Here is an 18876-nt window from a genome sequence, read left to right as displayed (position 1 = left end):
CTTAATGCCTGTTAATACATAACTTCCCGTGGTCAGGCAAACCTCAATTGAAGACCTAGTTCTTCTACTTACTAGATGCATTACTGAGCCAGTTATTTAAGCTTCCTCAGCTTTAATTTCCTCATCTATAAAAAATGGAGGAAGATAACTACTCTATACGTATTTTTTAAAAAGTTACATAAAACACTTAGCACAATGTTGGGCATATAGTAAGCATTCAATAAATGTGAACATTCAAAATCTTTAGGTTGATTTTACACTAGTGAACTTTACCTTTATTTTTATGTAATGTTATAAAGGTAACTGATTTTTCTTTTTTTTTTTTTGAGACAGAGTCTCGCTCTGTCGCCCAGGCTGGAGTGCAGTGGCGTGATCTCGGTTCACTGCAAGCTCCGCCTCCCGGGTTCCCGCCATTCTCCTGCCTCAGCCTCCCAAGTAGCTGGGACTACAGGCGCCGCCACCCCGCCCGGCTAATTTTTTGTATTTTTAGTAGAGACGGGGTTTCACCATGTTAGCCAGGATGGTCTCGATTTCCTGACCTCATGATCCACCCGCCTCGGCCTCCCAAAGTGCTGGGATTGCAGGCGTGAGCCGCCGTTCCTGGCCTAAAGGTACCTGGTTTTTAAAAGGGAATTCAAAATTAAAACCTTACAGAAGTGAGATTCTAAGAGTTATGCACAGTTCGCTATTTTAATTGATTCAGTTTAAAGCATGAAGTAGCTATCATAATCTCAGACCTAAAAGAAATGATGTTGTAGAGAGGAAAAAAATTCAAGAAAACTGAAGCTAAGACCTTACCATCGGTGCTCTCCTTCGAGCTGTTAATGGAATACCACACGCATACCATCTCTGAACGCTAGAGAGGAGCTGTCGGCTTCTCAATATGTCTGCAAAATTGCACTAAATATTTCCACTTCATGAAACAGAAATGTATGTGTTAATTCTACGTTGTTTCCTTTTCATTTTATATACCTGAGGTTCTCCACTGATGTCGATACAACTGGCTCCATTTTCAATACACGCTTTTATTACAGGTTCTCCATAAAATCGATACTAGGGAAATAAGAAGAAGAAAGAGGTTTATTCTTGCTTGACAAGTTTAACTGAATAAAATGCCATCTAATCCTGGAAGTAAATGGTCCTAGTTATCAAGAAATCATCTGCTAATAAAATAGCCTAAAGATAAATTGAAAAAGTGGCCAGGCACAGTGGCTCACACCTGTAATCCCAGAACTTTGGGAGGCCGAGGCAGGCGGATCACTTGAGGTCAGGAGTTTGAGACCAGCCTGGCCAACATGGTGAAATCCCATCTCGACTAAAAATACAAAAATTAGCCGGGCATGATGGTGCACACCTGTAATCCCAGCTACTTGGGAGGCTGAGGCAGGAGAATGGTTTGAACCTCGGAGGTGGAGATTACAGTGAGCCAAGATCACGCCACTGCACTCCAGCCTGGGCGACAGAGTGAGACTGTCTCAAAAACAAAAAGATAAATTGAGAAAATAAGATAACTGCACAAAAATACCTCGCACAGTGTGAATACATAAAGGCATGATGGAATTACAGAGGAATGTACGCTTACCTCTACCTGAAGACAAAAGGGAAAGTTTCATACAAGTGATTCCCTTGAGTTGAACCCTAAAGAAAAAATAAAAATTTTCCAGGAAAAAGAAAAATCTGGATACAGGAAAAAATAAATGCAGAGGTGAAGAAAGAGAAGCTGTTCCTGTTACTTGAAGCAGGAATCAAATACACTGGAGTAGGAAGTGGAAAGAGATTAGTCTGGAAAGGCAGGCTACGGCCACATCAGGAAGGACAACATGTGCTATGCTAACAGGTTTCAACTTTATCCTTTCTAGTTTACTTGGCCTTCCTGGAGAATTTTAAACAGGATTGTGGTATAAGAATTACAGCACAGATGATACACTAAAGATGAGACATACAATACTAAAAAGGCGGAAATGACTGGATTTCCAGAGTAGCTGGGCTGGACATGGGGGCCAAGAACCCGTGGTACCACTGGCCAAAATTAAAAACAAACAGGAAGAAGAGAGTATGCAAAGGATAAGTTTGATACTGAACAGAGCAGATATTCTGAGCCTATATGACACTAGATTTCTCGTATTATCTGTTACTCAAACTCAAGGAATTAAAATAAAATTTTCATATGTAAAAGCTAATACATCAGAATTCAGTCCCATTTCCAAAGAAGCATGACAAATCTTTCCCTTTGTGAAGAAGTAGATTAGAAGCACAAACTCCTCTGCTTTATTCATTCCTCGCAGCAAAAGATGCAGGAAGGAAATCGTTTCTTTCTTCCAGCCTTCGAGAAACAAGGGACACTTAAAAGACAGGGCAATGCAACAACTGACCTTTACAAATAGGTCAGATGGGCTGTCCTCTCACCTAACTCCAAGACCTCACGCCTCTTACTAAGAATGGCGGATAACACTGGAATTACAGGACTGGGAGAAGTGTGTGAAATTCGAGTTCCTAGCCTTCCATTAACCACATGAAATGAATGAAGAACTTTACTTCTCAGGCAGTATGGTGTCATGGAACAAAGGATTTCAAGGCAGTGGACCCAAGTTCACACCTGGAATCCATCACCTACAACTATATGAATTTATTTATAAATCACTTAAATTGTCTACCAAATGAATAAAATACACACTTTAAACATATTTAAATAGAACTAAAGTTGAGATTAAAACATAAGTTGAAGCTCTATATTCTTTCTGCACCCAGTGGATTATCCTGGTTAATCCTTAGGGTTTGCACACATCCATTTTAAAACTCATTTGGAGCTTTCTCGGCCTGTCTCTGGATATTTCACTCCCAAATTTCTCAAGTTGGCCATGAGTCCACCTGCTTTAGAATCACCTGGGTCGCGTGCTGGTCACAGTCCCACTCCAGACCCCCAGAATCAGGCTTTCTGAGGTAGACTCCAGTAACTTGCATTTTAAATAAGCCTCACAGGTGACTCTTGTGTACTTCAAAGATGGAGAATCACTGACTTGGACATTCTCCCAGGAAATCTCACCTACTCTCCCAACTTCAATCAAATCTGTGCTGTGACCTCCAACCTCTACGTCTAGAGTTGCTCACTGAATGGGTTTCCCTCCCTGTGTTTTTTGTTAGAAAGGTCAGGACCAGTGACAGCACAGGACATGTGGCGTGAGTCACACATAAAACTAATTTCACTTTGCCTATATTTTCCTTTTATTTTCTCTTCACCCTGATTTTCTCACTTACTTATAAAACATCATATACAAACAATATATTATTTGTATTTTCCGTCTTGATGCAAGGTACCTAGCAGACACCTCAATTTCAACAAGTCTAAAACTGAATTCATCATCTCTCTCTCTAAACCTATTTCTCCTCCTCCACTTTCTAGCACATGCTTCAGTGTGTAGCCTCTAGGCCGGGTGTGGTGGCTCAAACCTGTATCTCAGCACTTTGGGAGGCTGAGGCAGAAGGATCACTTTGAGACTCTGTCTCTCTAAGAAAAAAAATGTGTGTGTGTGTGTGTGTGTGTGTGTGTATATAAAAAATACGATGCTGAGGACTATATATATGCCATTTATATATTATATATATCTATAAATATATAATACATATGTTATATAATATATATCTATAAATATCTATATTATATTATATATCTATAAATATCTATAATATGTATTATATCTACATGTAATATAGATATATAATACATACAAGGACTATATATATATATGGCATATATGTATAAACACATGGCCAGGCACAGTGGCTCACGTCTGTAATCCCAACACTTTGGGAGGCCAAGGCGAGTCAATCACTTGAGCTCAGGAGCTAGAGACCAGCCTGGGCCACAGGGCAAAACCCTGTCTCTACAAAAAATACAAAAAGTAGACAGATGTGATGGCATGAGCCTATAGTCCCCGCTACTTGCAGGGCTGAGGCGGGAAGATCACTTGAGCCCAGGAGGTTGACACAGCAGTGAGCTGTGTTCGTGCCACTGTACTCCAGCCTGGGCAACAAAGTGAGACTCCCATCTCAAAAAAATAAAAATAAAAAACAAACTATAGCCTCTAGTTCAGCCTGCCTGGGTCCCACTTCTAACATCTTTCTGATGTGCTCAAATGAGGAAAGACTCTGAGACAAAACTGTGCAAACGGCTGAACAGCAGAGTGGCCTAGAATGTGGGCTTTAAAGTCAGGCCCGACTTACATCCAGGCTCTGCAGCCACTAGCTGTGTGACCTTGGGCAAGTCACTTTACCTCTTTAAGCACCAACCTCTTCAATCACAGAATGGCGATGAAGAACACCCACTTCCCTGGGAGCTGTGAGGATGAAATAAGAGAATACAAAGAGCCTGGCGCAGGGCTAGGCACATGGCACTCAGATGTCTTCTTTTCTGTTATTATCAATGGCATTACTCCCCACATAATTCTCAGGTTAAAACCTGGAAGCAGGCTGGGTCATGCCTGTAATCCCAGCACTTTGGGAGGCCGAGGCAGGTGGATCACCTGAGGTCAGGAGTTCAAGACCAGCCTGGCCAATTTGGTGAAACCCCGTCTCTACTAAAAATACAAAAATTAGTTGGGCGTGGTGGCGTGAGCCTGTAGTTCCAGCTACTCAGAAGGCTGAGACGGGAGAATTGCTTGAACCCGGGAGGTGGAGGTTGCAGTGAGCCGAGATTGCGCCACTGCACTCCAGCCTGGGTGACAAAGCAAGACCCGTCAAAAAAAAGAAATCTGGAAGAAGTTTCTCACGCTACCTATCCTGGAAGTCACCAAGTTTTATCGATTCAGTCTCCTAAAAATATCTCAAATCAGTCTCCTCTCCCCTACACAATTATATCTTAGTTCAGACCCCATCAACACTCATCTAATTTACGACAAATAGGCCCTAACTGGTTACACTGCAGCCAGCTAGCCCCATCTCCAAATACATAACAAACTGTTATTCTAAAATAAAAATCTGATGTCACCTTTCCTCCTGCCTCACTCCTGTAACATATCCACTCTTAAAACCTGATAGACTGGATTAAGAAAATGTGGCACATAGACACCATGGAATACTATACAGCCATAAAAAAGGATGAGTTGACATCCTTTGCAGGGACATGGATGAAGCTGGAAACCATCATTCTGAGCAAACTATCACGAGGACAGAAAACCAAACACTGCATGTTCTCACTCATAGGTGGGAATTGAACAATGAGAACACATGGACACGGGGTGGGGAACATCACACACCAGGGCCTGTCATGGGGTTGGGGGTGGGGGTAGAGATAGCACTGGAGGAAATACCTAATGTAAGTGACGGGCTGATGGGTGCAGCAGGCCAGCATGGCACATGTATACCTATGTAATGAGCCTGCATGTTGTACACATGTACCCTAGAACTTAAAGTATAATAAAAATAACAAAAACAACCTCTACAATATATAGTACAAAGTCCAAACTTCTTAGCATGTCACAGAAAGTCCTTAGCATCATGTCATACCACAGTCCCTTAATTCTCATCTTCCAGCAGTTCTAAATTCCATGTAATTCCCCAAGCATGCTGCTTCTCCACACCCAGTGTGCTTGCTTCCACTGCCTGGAGCATCCTCCCTCCGTTCTGCCAGGCCAACTCCCAGCTCCTCCAGGCTCTGCCTCACAGCCACAGGCTCACTCTCAGTCTGCCCATTCCTTACTTTTACTGCATTTTGTCACACCTGGCCCACTTCTTTGAGTAATCTGGAGTTGAGCCTTCTCACTTATTCCTATTTTATGAACTTGATAGATTTTTCTCCACTTCGTACCCTGTGCTTGTCTGAGATAGGTGAACACAGTCAGAGCAGCAATCCTTCATCTCGGGGAGATCCTTCTCCTGTGAGGCCAATTAGCTTAGAGGTCAGAACTGCAATCCTGCTCTCCATGCTCCATCTTCTTCTGTTTTTTTTTTTTGAGCCGGAGTTTCATTCCTGTTGCCCAGGCTGGAATACAATGGCGTAATCTCGGCTCACTATAACTTCCGCCTCCCGGGTTCAAGCGATTCTCTTGCCTCAGCCTCCCGAGTAGCCGGGATTATAGGCACACACCACCATGTCCAGCTAATTTTTTGTATTTTTAGTAGAGACAGGGTTTCACTATGTTGGCCAGGCTGGTCTCAAACTCCTGACCTCAAGTGATCTGCCTGCCTCGGCCTCCCAAAGTGCTGGGATTCCAGGCGTGAGCCACCGCGCCCGGCCCTCAGAGCTCCATCTTCTAACCCAGTGGTCTCCCAAGTAGTCTTCCCCAAGGGAAGCACAGAATGATCCACTGAGGGTGGAAGTAAATATTAGAACTTTCATTCACGTTAATGTTTACAAAAAACACAAAGAAAAACATGACGTTCTATTAACAGTTACCATATGGACTGACCACAAGACATTCCCTGGGCCACGTTAAGTGCTCATGTGTTGAAGGCAGGACACAGCAGGTATCCTGAGGGGGTTGTGGGAGAGTTTCCATCACACAAAGGGGGCCTCAGCACCACTCTGCATTTGGTCATTTTCACTTTACTGCAACCTAATGCCTGAATGAGGATACTGAGGTTCTAAAGCTTGAACACTGAGGCCTCAGGCATTTAGAGTGGGGGGGATAAAGACACAAAGGAGGAGACTAGGACTTCCAGGGTGAAACTGGTGGACAGGAGGAAAACTACGAGAAGATGACAATGCAGAAGCCAAGTAAAGAAAGGAGAAAGTGGTCAGCTGGATCAATGCCGAAAGCTTTCAGATGAGGACTGGATTTGATAGGATGGGACTTTAGCAGAGTACTTTCACTGGAGGAGGGAGGAGGAGAGAGGAGGGAGGAAAACAAAAGCCCAACAGGAGTTGTTTGAGGAGGAGGTGAAGCAGCAGAGATAGTGAGTCGTGAGAATTCTTTCAAGGAGGTTGCTCAAAGGGGGCCACAACAAATAGAGTAGTTGGAAGGGTATGTGGAATCAAGAAGCTTTTCTTTTTTTTTTTTTTTTTTTTTTTTTTTGAGACGGAGTCTCGCGCTGTCACCCAGGCTGGAGTGCAGTGGCCGGATCTCAGCTCACTGCAAGCTCCGCCTCCCGGGTTCAGGCCATTCTCCTGCCTCCGCCTCCCGAGTAGCTGGGACTACAGGCGTCCGCCACCCCGGCCGGCTAGATTTTTGTATTTTTTAGTAGAGACGGGGTTTCACCGTGTTAACCAGGATGGTCTCGATCTCCTGACCTCGTGATCTGCCCGTCTCGGCCTCCCAAAGTGCTGGGATTACAGGCTTGAGCCACCGTGCCCGGCCTAAGAAGCTTTTCTTTAAAGATGGGAGATATCACGTATTTAAATGCTGATGGAAATAATCCAGTAAAGAGGAGAAATCCGAGAAAAAGATAATGTGTAACTGTAAACATGAAGTGTTGAGGCAAGTCAGGAACCCCGAACAGAGGGACCCGCTGAAGCCGTGGCAGAAGAACATAAACTGTGAAGATTTCATGGACATTTATTAGTTCCCCAAATTAACACTTTTATAATTTCTTATGCCTGTCTTTACTATCATCTCTGAACATAAATTGTAAAGATTTCATGGACATTTATCACTTCCTGAATCAATATTCTTGTGATTTCCTATGCCTGTCTTTAATCTCTTAATCCCGTCATCTTCCTAAACTGAGGATGTATGTTGCCTCAGGGCCCTATGATGATTGTGTTATCTGTACAAATTGTTTGTAAAACATGTGTGTTTGAATAATATGAAATCTGGGCATCCTAAAAAAGGAACAGGATAACAGTGATTTTCAGGGAACAAGGGAGATAACCATAAGGTCTGATGCCTGTGGGGCCGGGCAGAACAGAGTCATATTTCTCTTCTTGCAGAAAGCGAATAGGAGAAATATCACTGACTTATTTTCCCAGTAAGGAATAACCCTGGGAAGGGAATGCATTCCCAGGGGGAGGTCTCTGAAATGGCCGCTCTGGGAGTGTCTGTCTTATGCGGCTGAAGAAAGGGATGAAATATGCCCTGGTCTCCTGCAGCGCTCTCAGGCTTGCTAGGATTAGGAAATTCCAGTCTGGTAAATTCTAGTCAGACCGGTTGTCTGCTCTCGAACCGTTTCCTGTTAAGATGTTTATCAATGATAATGCGTGCCCAGAGGGACATGGAACCTCATCAGTAATTCTAATTTTGCCCTGGCCTTGTGATCTTGCTCTGCCATTTGCCTTGTGATATTCTATTGCCTTTTGAAGCATGTGATCTCTATGACCCACTCCCTATTTGTACACTCCCTCCCCTTTTGAAATCCCTAATGAAAACTTGCTGGTTTTGCAGCTCAAAGGGCATCACAGAACCTGCTGACACGTTATGTCACCCCCAGAGGCCCAGCTGTAAAATTTCTCACTTTGTATTCTTTCTCTTTATTTCTCAGACTGGCCGACACTTAGGAAAAATAGAAAAGAATCTACGTTGAAATACTGTGGGCTGGTTCCCCCGATATCTGGCACTCAGCGTGTGTTTTTCTTTTTCCCAAGCGCATGTGGGAACCTGATTCCCTTTGGTAGGTGCGGAGAAACATCATCAGTTCGGTCCACAGAAATGCTTGTTCTGTTCCCTGACGAGTGGTGAGTCTGTCTGTGTATTGTCCGGGTTAACTATGGGTCACGTGGAGTCTAAACATTATACTTATCTCTTCTATATTAAGCTCCGGTTAAAACAGAAAAGGGTTCGAATGCCCATGGAAAATATGGCCACTCTATTCAGGGCAGTAGAAACATACTGTCTTTGGTTTCCTGAAAAAGGAAACTCAGATGTACACCTGTTAAAACGGTGGTGTCCGAGTAACCATGGAAAATATTTTCCTGAAAAAGGAACCTTAGATGTAGAACTATGGGATCGTGTTGGTGCAACATTCCAGGAACTGGTCTTGACAGGGAATTTTGTTCCCGTCACTGTCTGGGGTGATTGGGCCTTGGTACGTGCTGTCCTAATGACATACCAATTCTGTGACCCCCTGCAGTTACCACAGTTTTCTGAATCTGATGACCCTCCACCTCTTCCTCAACCTTCCTCTCCCACATGGCCTTTGTTATCTGACCAGCCTCTCCCTTCGCCTACTCCTCCCCCACCTAACGATACTGAGAATTCATTATCTAATTCCAGTGACTTTGGTTTAATGTCACCCCTTGATGATCTTGTTTCTTTTCACGAAGAGCCGGTACTTTTAGCTCCCACGGCTCCGACTCAGACAGCCCGGGACCACATATATGCTGATTCTTCTCTTTTCAAACCTCTGGAGTCAGCTAATAGCTCCAGGACCAAACTACAATTTACCTATAATTCTTCAGGCCCTCCCACATCCATTGTAGCCCCTCACCCTCCAGTCGTTTCAGTTTCTCAACCAGTCACTTTGCCATCCACTCAGCCAGCTTCTCTATACCCTTTTCCACACATGGACACCAGTAATCACCAGTATACTTCTGCTCCTTCTGCTCCCCCAATGCCCTTTCCTCACACTCTCATACTGGTCTGACCCCCTCACCCTCAGTTTCCCTTACCTACACATGCTTTTCCTGTCATTTCTATGCTAACTCCATCTCGGATACCTACTCTTAAAACTTCAATGCAACGCTTATTATGCCAAAACAAAACAAAACAAAAGTGGATAGATGTGTGGGCTTATCTGGTCACACTAGAACCTCCTGACACCCAAGGGGTACAAATGTGTCATTATGTACCTCTCAGTCTTACCTTTTTAAAAGAATTTACAGATGTTTCTACTCCGTATGGTCTTACTTCTCCGTTAAAATGGTATTACAAACTTTTTGTACTGAGGTCACTTTGCTTCTCTTACACAGGGACCTTTTGGCAAAAGCTGTTCTGACCCCATCTCAGCATTTACAATGCTGTACATGGTGGGCAGAGGAGGCCCGTCTGCAGGCTCAGCTACATCGGACTAATGGCATTCTAGTTACTCAGTCTCAGCTCACAGGCTCCGACAGCTTCTCTGATACTTACGCCCAATTAGTCTTTGATGCTCTCACCACAAAACACGTAACAAAGGTGTGTATGAGAGCTTGGGATAAATTATGAGCTCCCAGGCCAAGCTCCTGTTTCTTTCACTAGGGTTAAAAAAGGTCACTATGAATTATACCCTGATGTTTTAGCTACATTACAAGATGCTGTTGAAAAACTTGTCTCTGATGAGCACACTCAAGGTATTCTCCTTCATATGTCAGCTTTTGAGAATGCGAACCATGAGTGTAAAATGGCCATGCGTTCTGTCCAGTAACAAAATTTACCTGATCACGTGTTGCCTGCATATATTAAAGCTTAAATCTGACACAACTGTTTGTATTGAGAAGTGGCCACTCTCTAAAGAAAAACTGGAGGCTTTGACTCAATTGGTTTCTTAACAGTTACAACTTGGAAATGTGGAACCTTCTCTTTCCCCCTGGAATGCTCCTGTGTTTCTACTAAAAAAGAAAAAAAAAAATCAGGCAAGTGGCAGATGGTAACCAATTTAAGGGCCATTAACGTTGTAATTAAACCTATGGGGGCCATCCAACCCAGCATGCCTGCCCCTACTTTAATACCTAAACATTGGCCTCCCATAGTTATTGATCTTAAAGATTTTTTTACTATTACTTTACATAAATCAGATTGTGAAGAATTTGCCTTTACTGTACCATCTCTCAATAGTCAGGAGCCTGCAGGTCGTTGTCAATGGGAAGTACTTCCTCAGGGAATGCCAAATAGCCCACCATCTGCCAGCTTTATGTTGGACAGGTGCTTTCACCAGTGTGAGCTCAATTTCCCCAGGCCTATATTCTTCATTATATTGATGATATCTTAATTGCTGCCCCCACTGATAAAGAATTAATAGACTATTATCGAATTTTAAGCCGCCGTGTTACAGAGGCTGGATTACACATCGCTCAGGATAAAATTCAACAGACCACTCTTGTTCAACATTTAGGAATGGTGGTTGATAAACAATGTATTCAACCTCAGAAAGTTCAAATTAGGAGAAATTCTTTGAAAACTTTAAATGACTACCAAAAACTTCGGGGTAACATTATTTAAGACCTACTTCAGGCATTCCGACATATGCGCTAACTTGTTTTCTGTGCTGTGTGGAGATTCCAATCTCCGCAGTCCCAGCACTTTCACCCAAGGCTTCACTAGAACTGGAATTCGTAGAGGAAAGAATCCAGACTGCCCAGTTATCTAGAGGACAGCCGTCTCGCCTGTTCAGCTTCTGGTTTTCGCTTCATTACACTCCCCTACTGGGCTAATAGTTCAACATAATGATTTAGTAGAGTGGTGTTTTCTTCCTCATTCTGTGCCAAAAACTTCGTCTGTTTATCTGGACCAAATGGCCAGTCTAATTGGACAAGCTCGGTGTAGAATACTTAAAATTTCCAGATGTGATCTGAATTTAATTATAGTTCCTTTAAATCGGCTCGAAGTTCAAGCCGTTTTTCAACATTCCACATTGTGGCAAATTCACTTGACTGATTTTATTGGCATTATTGACAATCATTATCCAAAAAAAAATTGATTTTATAAAAATGACATCTTGGGTGGTCCCTCGATTGACCAAAGATCAGCCGATTCCTGAGGCTGTTACACTGTTCACTGATGGCTCCAGCAATGGAAATGCTGGTTATGTGGGTCCTACAGACAAGCTTATTTCTACCCCTTATACCTCTGCTCAAAAGGCAGAGTTAATTCCTATAATCACTGCCTTACAGGATTTCCCCAAACCTTTAAATATTGTCTCTGATTCCGCTTAATGTGGGAAAGAGGACATGCTTTGTTTCACCAGGAGATCATCAGTCCCCTTCCTGGGTGCCCACTAAAAGACTTAAACTTCATGTGAATGAAACCACAGGGAAAAGACGTCCGTGTCCGAGACCGCCCTCAGACGTGGTGAGATCTGTGCCAAGTCCTCAGAAGCAGGCACACCAAATCAAAATGGGTCTGGTTCAATCCTCCCTCATGGCAACGGAGACCCATCTAACTCATCCCACTTCTCCTAATTACCTTTCTTTTTCTCCTTACAAACCTAAAAATCTCACCATTTCTATTAGCCTGAAAAGAACATCCCTCTGCTCTTCTCTTCCTCCTTCAGCACTCAATCTTGCTTACAATAGGTTTTATTTAATGATTCTCCTTCTTATACTTTGTGTCTCACCAGTTTCCTCTCACACTGATTTACCTGCTACACAAAATTATTCTTATTGGGCTTATGTGCCTTTCCCTCCACTTATTCAACCTCTCACCTAGATGGATGCTCCCGCAGAAATCTACACTAACGATAGTGCATGGATGCCTGGAGCTACAGATGACCATCGCGCCACTTAACCAGGAGAAGAAGGCACTGCATTTAATGTTACCATAGGTTACAAACACCCACTCAGTGCCTTGGACATGCACCTGGTTGTATCCATCTAGAAACTCAAGTCTGGGCTGCTTATCTTCCGGAGAAATCAGCTACAGAGGAACTGGGACATTCGGTCTCTGGCCTCTCCCTTTCTCCTTTAAGACAAATGAAAGGGGGAGTAAGGGAAGATACCCCATACTTTCAATATAAACCTGCAGGAAAACCATGTCCTAAAAATTTTGAGGGCCCATCTAAAACTTTAATTTGGAAAGACTATGTTAACTCACATGCAGTAGTATTTAAAAATGACTCATATGGTTTAGAAATAGACTGGGCACCAAAGGGCTATTTAAAAAACCATTGCTCCTCTGGTAGAAAAGAATGCCTGGAGGCTACTTATTTTATTTCTTATCAGGAGAACGAGAATCATCCCTCTACTTTGCATAGGAGATTCAGCTCATTCTTTCCCTTAAAATGGGAAGATAAAGGCATTATCACCCCAGGCTTCATATGATATTCCCCATTCTGAGCCGGAACTTTGGAAATTGGCTATTGCCATGTCTGGACTGCGACTACGGGAAGGGGAAACTCTTCTGTCTGTTGTCCCCGCTATTGTCCCCCCCCATCTCCGTATCAATGTGGATTCAGACATTCTGCTTTGCTTACCTCCAACCTGACTGTTCCCATACAGAGCTGTGTTAAGCCTCCTTACATGCTGTTAGTGGGAAATATCAGAATTTGGACAAACAAACCGTCCAATGCATTAATTGTCATTTATACACTTGCATTAACTCCCGTTTTGACTCCAGGAAAAGTGTAATGTTGGTTCGAGCTCGAGAAGGAATCTGGATTCCAGTAACTTTGCCCAGACCTTGGGAATCTTCCTCCTCGATACGTTTAATTAATGAAGTATTACAGCAAATTCTAAAAAGATCTAAGAGGTTTGTTTTCACTTTAATCGCTGTGATCATGGGCCTAATTACAGTCACTGCGCTAGCAACCACTGCTTGAATGGCGTTACGTCAATCTATTCAAACAGCTCATTTTGTTAACGACTGGCAAGCCAATTCCACCCAAATGTAGAATCCTCAACAAGGCACTGATCAAAAATTGGCTAATCAAATTAATGATTTAAGACAGTCTGTTACGTGGCTTGGAGATCAGGCAGTGAGTCTCGAACACCGCATGCAAACGCAGTGTGACTGGAATACCTCTGGGGCCCAGCTGTGAAATTTCTCTCTTTGTACTCTTTCTCTTTATTTCTCAGACCAGCCGACACTTACGGAAAATAGAAAAGAACCTATGTTGAAATATTGGGGGCTGGTTCCCCCGATAATAAAGTCTTTGAAAACTGTGTCCAATAGGAAGAGGACCAGTTTTTCCTTGGAACAAGAGATACGGCAGACTACAGGGTACGATGCGGATTGGCCGACAGCTAGGTAGGTAGATAGATCTGGTGGTAGGAAGATGAAGAAAGAAATTCTGTTATTAACCAGCTTCTATTTTCATAGTTAAAAAAAAAAGAAAAAAAAAATCCGATAAGAACAAGGAAAGAGAGATGGGATACTAAAAGTGCAAGGAAAACAAGTTGTGAGCTACTTCAGAGAGCAGGAGAGAGAATTCCTGAGAATTCCTGAGCAGAGCTGCTGGAGGTGCTGAGCACCACACGAGGTTTGTAAACACATATTTGAAGGGTGATCAGTTAGCATGGGGATATACTTTTCTCCAGCCACACTGGGTTACTCACGTTCAGGTGAAGAGAAGGTAAGCAGAATAACCAGGGCTGGGATTTTTCCAGAGTACTGAGGAGAAAAAGGCAAGGGAGATGGATGAGGGCCTCCATTACAGAGTGGAGCAGTGGACCTCATGGATGGAATCTAAGCTAGTTAAGAATGAGATGAATCTAAATCCACAACATTTTTATTTAATAGCAATTCACAAACCCTTTTGCTCTCAATTAAAAAGTATTAATATTTTAGAAGTTTAATTTTTAAACATCTTGCCAACTGTGATGGCTTCTTCAGATCACTAAATGTCACCAACATTCACCTTGTTACACAGGCCAAAAGTCTGATGGCCTGTGACTTGACTTTTTCATACTCAGTACAACAGCAAAAGCTGTTCTCCTTTGAAAATATACTCTGAACCTAACGACTTCTCAGCACCTCTACCACTACTACCCCAGGGCTTGTGCTTGGACCTTTCCATTGCTCATCCCTTGTTATCTATTTTTTCAATCAGAAGCCAAAGAACTTCAAATTTAAATCAGATGAAGCCCTTCCTTTCAACCATTCAACGCCTCTTGGTCACACTTGGAAGAAAAACCCACGTCCTGACCACGGCCGGTAAGATGCTACACGACCCAGCTCCTGGGTTTCCCTCTGATCCACTCTCCACCTCTCTGCCCTGCCCAGCCACACTGGCCTCTGTCACACTCTTCAGTCTTGCCAAGCACACTTGCATCTCAGGACCTTTGTGCCTGCTCTCCCTGGAAAAGCCTCTCCTCAAAAGGTTCATGCAATTTGCTCTCATTTCATTCAGATCTTGGTTCATATGTCAATTCCTCACAGAAACCTTCCCTGACCATCTATCTAAAAACACCGACATGCCAACACCTTTTCTCCTTTCTCGGCTTCACTCTTCTTCAAAGCACTTTTCATTACCTCCTATTACAATCCTATTTTTCTGTCTTCCCCACAAGAATGTAATCTCCACGAGGGATTTTCTGTTTCGGTCACCATTGTGTCCCACGTGCCTGCAATAATGCATTTTACATACGGTAAGTATCAATAAATATTCATTCAATAAATGAGTCCTTTTTATTCTTTTTGTGCATTTAAAAAATATATTTACCCAGTAATATAAGAATATAATTTATAAATAAAAAATATACCAGGGATACACACTGAAGGGGCAGACAGTAAAAAGGAAAGAAAATTCTGATAATCACAGATGTAACCAATCAACAAGCCAGTACACATGCCCTAAGGATAGGGTCATAGAGAGCCTGTCAATCTCTCTCAGGAGACTTTGGTAATCTCCATTTGCTCCTCGCAAGAAGGAAAAACTCCCCATATGGGGTTAAGGCCTTCAACCAACAATTCTGTCCTCTGCCCTTATGTTCCTCTGGAATAGTTTGCTAGAAATGAATGGATTGTTTGTTCTGATACAAAGAAGGGTTGATTACTTACTGGTCCTACGCAATTGAGGACAACTGTTGCCTGTTTAGCCATTTCATCAAGTGAGGCTGGATCAGCGATATCACAAATGATGATTCCAACTTCAGACGACAGTGTTGGTCTTCCTAAAATAAGAAACAAATGAAGTAAAGAAAATTCCGGTAGAGGATTACATCTTGCTTGTCTTCTTTGTATAGTAATCAGTGACCAGCAAATTACTAAATACACTGATATACTGAAAGCTAGCTCTCCCGTTTAGACAAAAGATAAAACTGTTTTTAATCAGGTAATAAAAAAGGAAAAGGTTATAAGGAAAACTGAGTTAACACTAAGCGTTACTAAAAACCTGACCTTTAAAAAAAAAATCTAATAAAAGCGTTGTGTAAATAACAACCCTGTGTAACACGACAATTTAACGATCAAGTTTAAATGCTGATCAGATAACTATCCAGACTTCCTCTCCAACAAGAAATTTATGTCATAAAAATAGTTTCTTGGCCAGGGGCAGCGGCTCAGCACTTTGGGAGGCCAAGGACTTCTCGAGCTCAGGAATTCCAGACCAGCTTGGGCAACATAGCAAGAGACCTTGTCTCTACTAATAAAAAATAAAAAAAAAAATTATCTGACATGGTGGCATACGCCTGTAGTCCCAGCTACTCAGGAGGCTGAGGTGGCAGAATCACTTAGACACAGAGGTCGAGGCTGCAGCGAGCTGTGATCACGCCACTGCACTCCAGCCTGGGTAGCAGAATGACACCTTGTCTTTAAAAAAATAAAGTTCCTCATCAACTACTAAACAATCACTATGCATGATTTAGTTGTAGGTGATGGAGAGTCTCGGACTGACTGTTAACATCAAAACCATTAGGGCCAGGTGTGGTGGCTCACGCCTGTAATCCCAGCACTTTGGGAGGCCGAGACGGGCGGATCACGAGGTCAGCAGATCGAAACCATCCTGGCTAACACGGTGAAACCCCGTCTCTACTAAAAATACAAAAAATTAGCCGGGTGTGGTGGCGGGCGCCTGTAGACCCAGCTACTCGGCAGGCTGAGGCAGGAGAATGGCAAAAAAACAAAAAACAAACAAACAAACAAAATTAGAACTCTGAGGTGAAAAGCACACGCTACATAAACACACAGGCTCATAAGAAAATAATTGGAATTAACTGGCTCAACTAAGTGATGCAGGTTTCAATAGGTGAAGGTATATCCCCCACAATAAAACTGGATTTGAGCATTATATATGGTAAGTGACTAGGCTGTACCGGTACGATCTTGCTGAGCCGGAAAAAGAAATGGAAGCATATAATTTAATAGTGAAATTACTTCTCTTGGAAAAATAACGACCAAAAAGCTCTTTGGTCAGAATTACGTGTTGGTAGTGTCAGCATCAAGGAGAGTCCAGCCTACGTGGTGTCTTCTGTACATAACCACGAACAAAAAGCACTCCGAGCAGGGCATTGTACGAAAGTAGATTAAACAGAAAGAATGTAGTATTTCCAGAACTCTAACGGGTGTCTGTGTAAGGGAAATCTACGGTGGGGAGTTAATAGCCAAATTTAAAGGCTACGGAGTCGTAAGTCAGATGTCTCCCCAGCCATGAAGGCAGCAGGATCCCTGCGTCTGTCTCCTCTCTGTCCCATCCTGCACCCCAGACTCGGGACAGGTCTCAGCAAGGACAAGGTCACTCAATAAATAGACGCTACCTGAATGCTTAGAGAATCAATGAATATATGCTACCTGAATGCTTAGAATAAGTAAGCGTCTAAACCAGAAATACACACTTTTTATTCTCTGAAGAGGAATACTGCTGGAGTATTCTTACACACAAAAAAGAAACTAAAACAGAATAGCCACAAAGACACTGTCAATACAACTCTTAAGTTTGCTCTCCTGTCCTCAAAACACGAGGCAAAGGGAGACTCCGATCTCCAAGAGACCAAAGCCCTCCCCTCCTCTCCGACCAAATATTAAGAAACCCGCAGACTCAACAGGTGCCCCTGCTGCGGGGCAGGATGAAGCAGAGAGAGGGGCAACTCAAGTTCTTGGCCATTTCGCCAGGGGAACTCCCCAAACTGAGACAGACATGCAAAAGCGGGAAACAGGAGGAAGTGAGTGAGTGTGTGTGTGTGTGTGTATTCAGTGTGTATCCCTGGTGTGTGTATATACACACACACACACACACACACCCGTATATAGTTAAGGAGGTGGAACAAAGCTGTGGCAATACTTGAAACATCCCTCCCTCTCCTCTTCCTGTCCTCACGCAGGGCTCGGGGACACGCACCCCTGCGGAGAAACGCTGGTTTGGGGCGACGCGGGGTCCCCGGCCCAGCCACCGCGCAGCCCCGTCCAGCCCGCCCCTTTACCCAGCTTCAGGGCCGCCTTCTCCAGCACCCGCTGCAGCTTCTCCCGGGAGCGGCCCGCCACCGCCCAGGGCAGGCGGGAGCTCCGCTCCGGGTCCACCTGCTCCCGGGCCACCTCCTCGGTCACGAACTGGCCGGTGAAGCCAGAGGCGCCGAACACCACCAGGTGGAAAGGCCTCTGCTCGGTCGCCATGACGAGTCCACTGCGAGCCCAGGCCCGGGGCGCGCTGAGTCCACGGCGCCTGCGCCTCCGGCAGCGACCCCAGTACCCGGCGCAGCAACCGCCGCGTCGCCGCCGCCAGCGCCGCGCTCCCTTCACCCCGCGCGCGCCGCCGGGCCAGGGCCGCGCCCAGGCCCACGCCGTCTGGCGCCGGAGCCGCAGAGCAGCCGCTTGCCCGGGGAGCCTCGGACGCGAGGCTTCCTTGGGCGGTGGCTCTGGCTGCCAGTCCGCTTCCAAGCCTGGCAGGCGCCCGCCGCGGCCCATAGTTCCCTCCTGCCGTTTTTCCCGCACGGCTCTGGCCGCCCCGCGCAGCGCATCTTCCCGCCCTGCTGGAAGCTGGAGGCGGCAGCCGTTTCTTCTTGTTGCACGTGGGCGTGGCGCAAAGAGAGAGCGAGAAAACCTGCCGGTGGCCCACGCCAAGAACCTTTGAGCTGCTTTACTTGCTTGCTTTTCTTCCTTTTTTTCCCTTTCTTTTTCCTTTTCTTTTTTTGAGACGGAGTCTCACTCTGTCGCCCAGGCTGCACTGCGGTGGCGCGATCTCCGCACACTGCAACCTCCGCCTCCCGGGTTCAAGCAATTCTCCTGCCTCAGGCTCCTGAGGAGCTGGGACTACAGGCGAGCGCCCCCACGCCTGGCTAATTTTTGTGTTTTTAGTAGAGATGGGGTTTCACCTTGTTGACCAGGCTGGTCTCCAACTCCTGACCTCAGGTGATCCAGCCACCTCGACCTCCCAAAGTGCTGG

At 44.4% G+C, this 18876-nt stretch overlaps 1 protein-coding gene across 2 annotated transcripts in view; it reads right to left on the bottom strand.

The window, feature by feature from the left end:
• SCCPDH (saccharopine dehydrogenase (putative)) overlaps positions 1 to 18473 on the bottom strand; it is a 46297-nt gene extending 27824 nt beyond the window's left edge. For both annotated transcript variants that reach the window (XR_003119767.1, XM_025386977.1), the window contains exons 1-3: positions 17918 to 18473; positions 15561 to 15673; positions 973 to 1053 (exon numbers count right to left, since the gene is read on the bottom strand). Coding sequence is in view for 1 of the 2 variants with exons in the window: in XM_025386977.1 (XP_025242762.1) it covers positions 973 to 1053; positions 15561 to 15673; positions 17918 to 18398 (675 nt within the window). In the remaining variant the exon portion in view is untranslated. The remainder of the gene's footprint in view (positions 1 to 972; positions 1054 to 15560; positions 15674 to 17917) is intronic.
• Between the last annotated feature and the right edge of the window lie 403 nt (positions 18474 to 18876).

Source organism: Theropithecus gelada, chromosome 1 (assembly GCF_003255815.1).
Source record: "Theropithecus gelada isolate Dixy chromosome 1, Tgel_1.0, whole genome shotgun sequence".
In the NCBI taxonomy this organism is placed as follows: domain Eukaryota; kingdom Metazoa; phylum Chordata; class Mammalia; order Primates; family Cercopithecidae; genus Theropithecus; species Theropithecus gelada.
The sequence above is the reverse complement of the archived record's forward strand: the minus strand, read 5'-3'. Positions and strand labels throughout refer to the sequence as shown.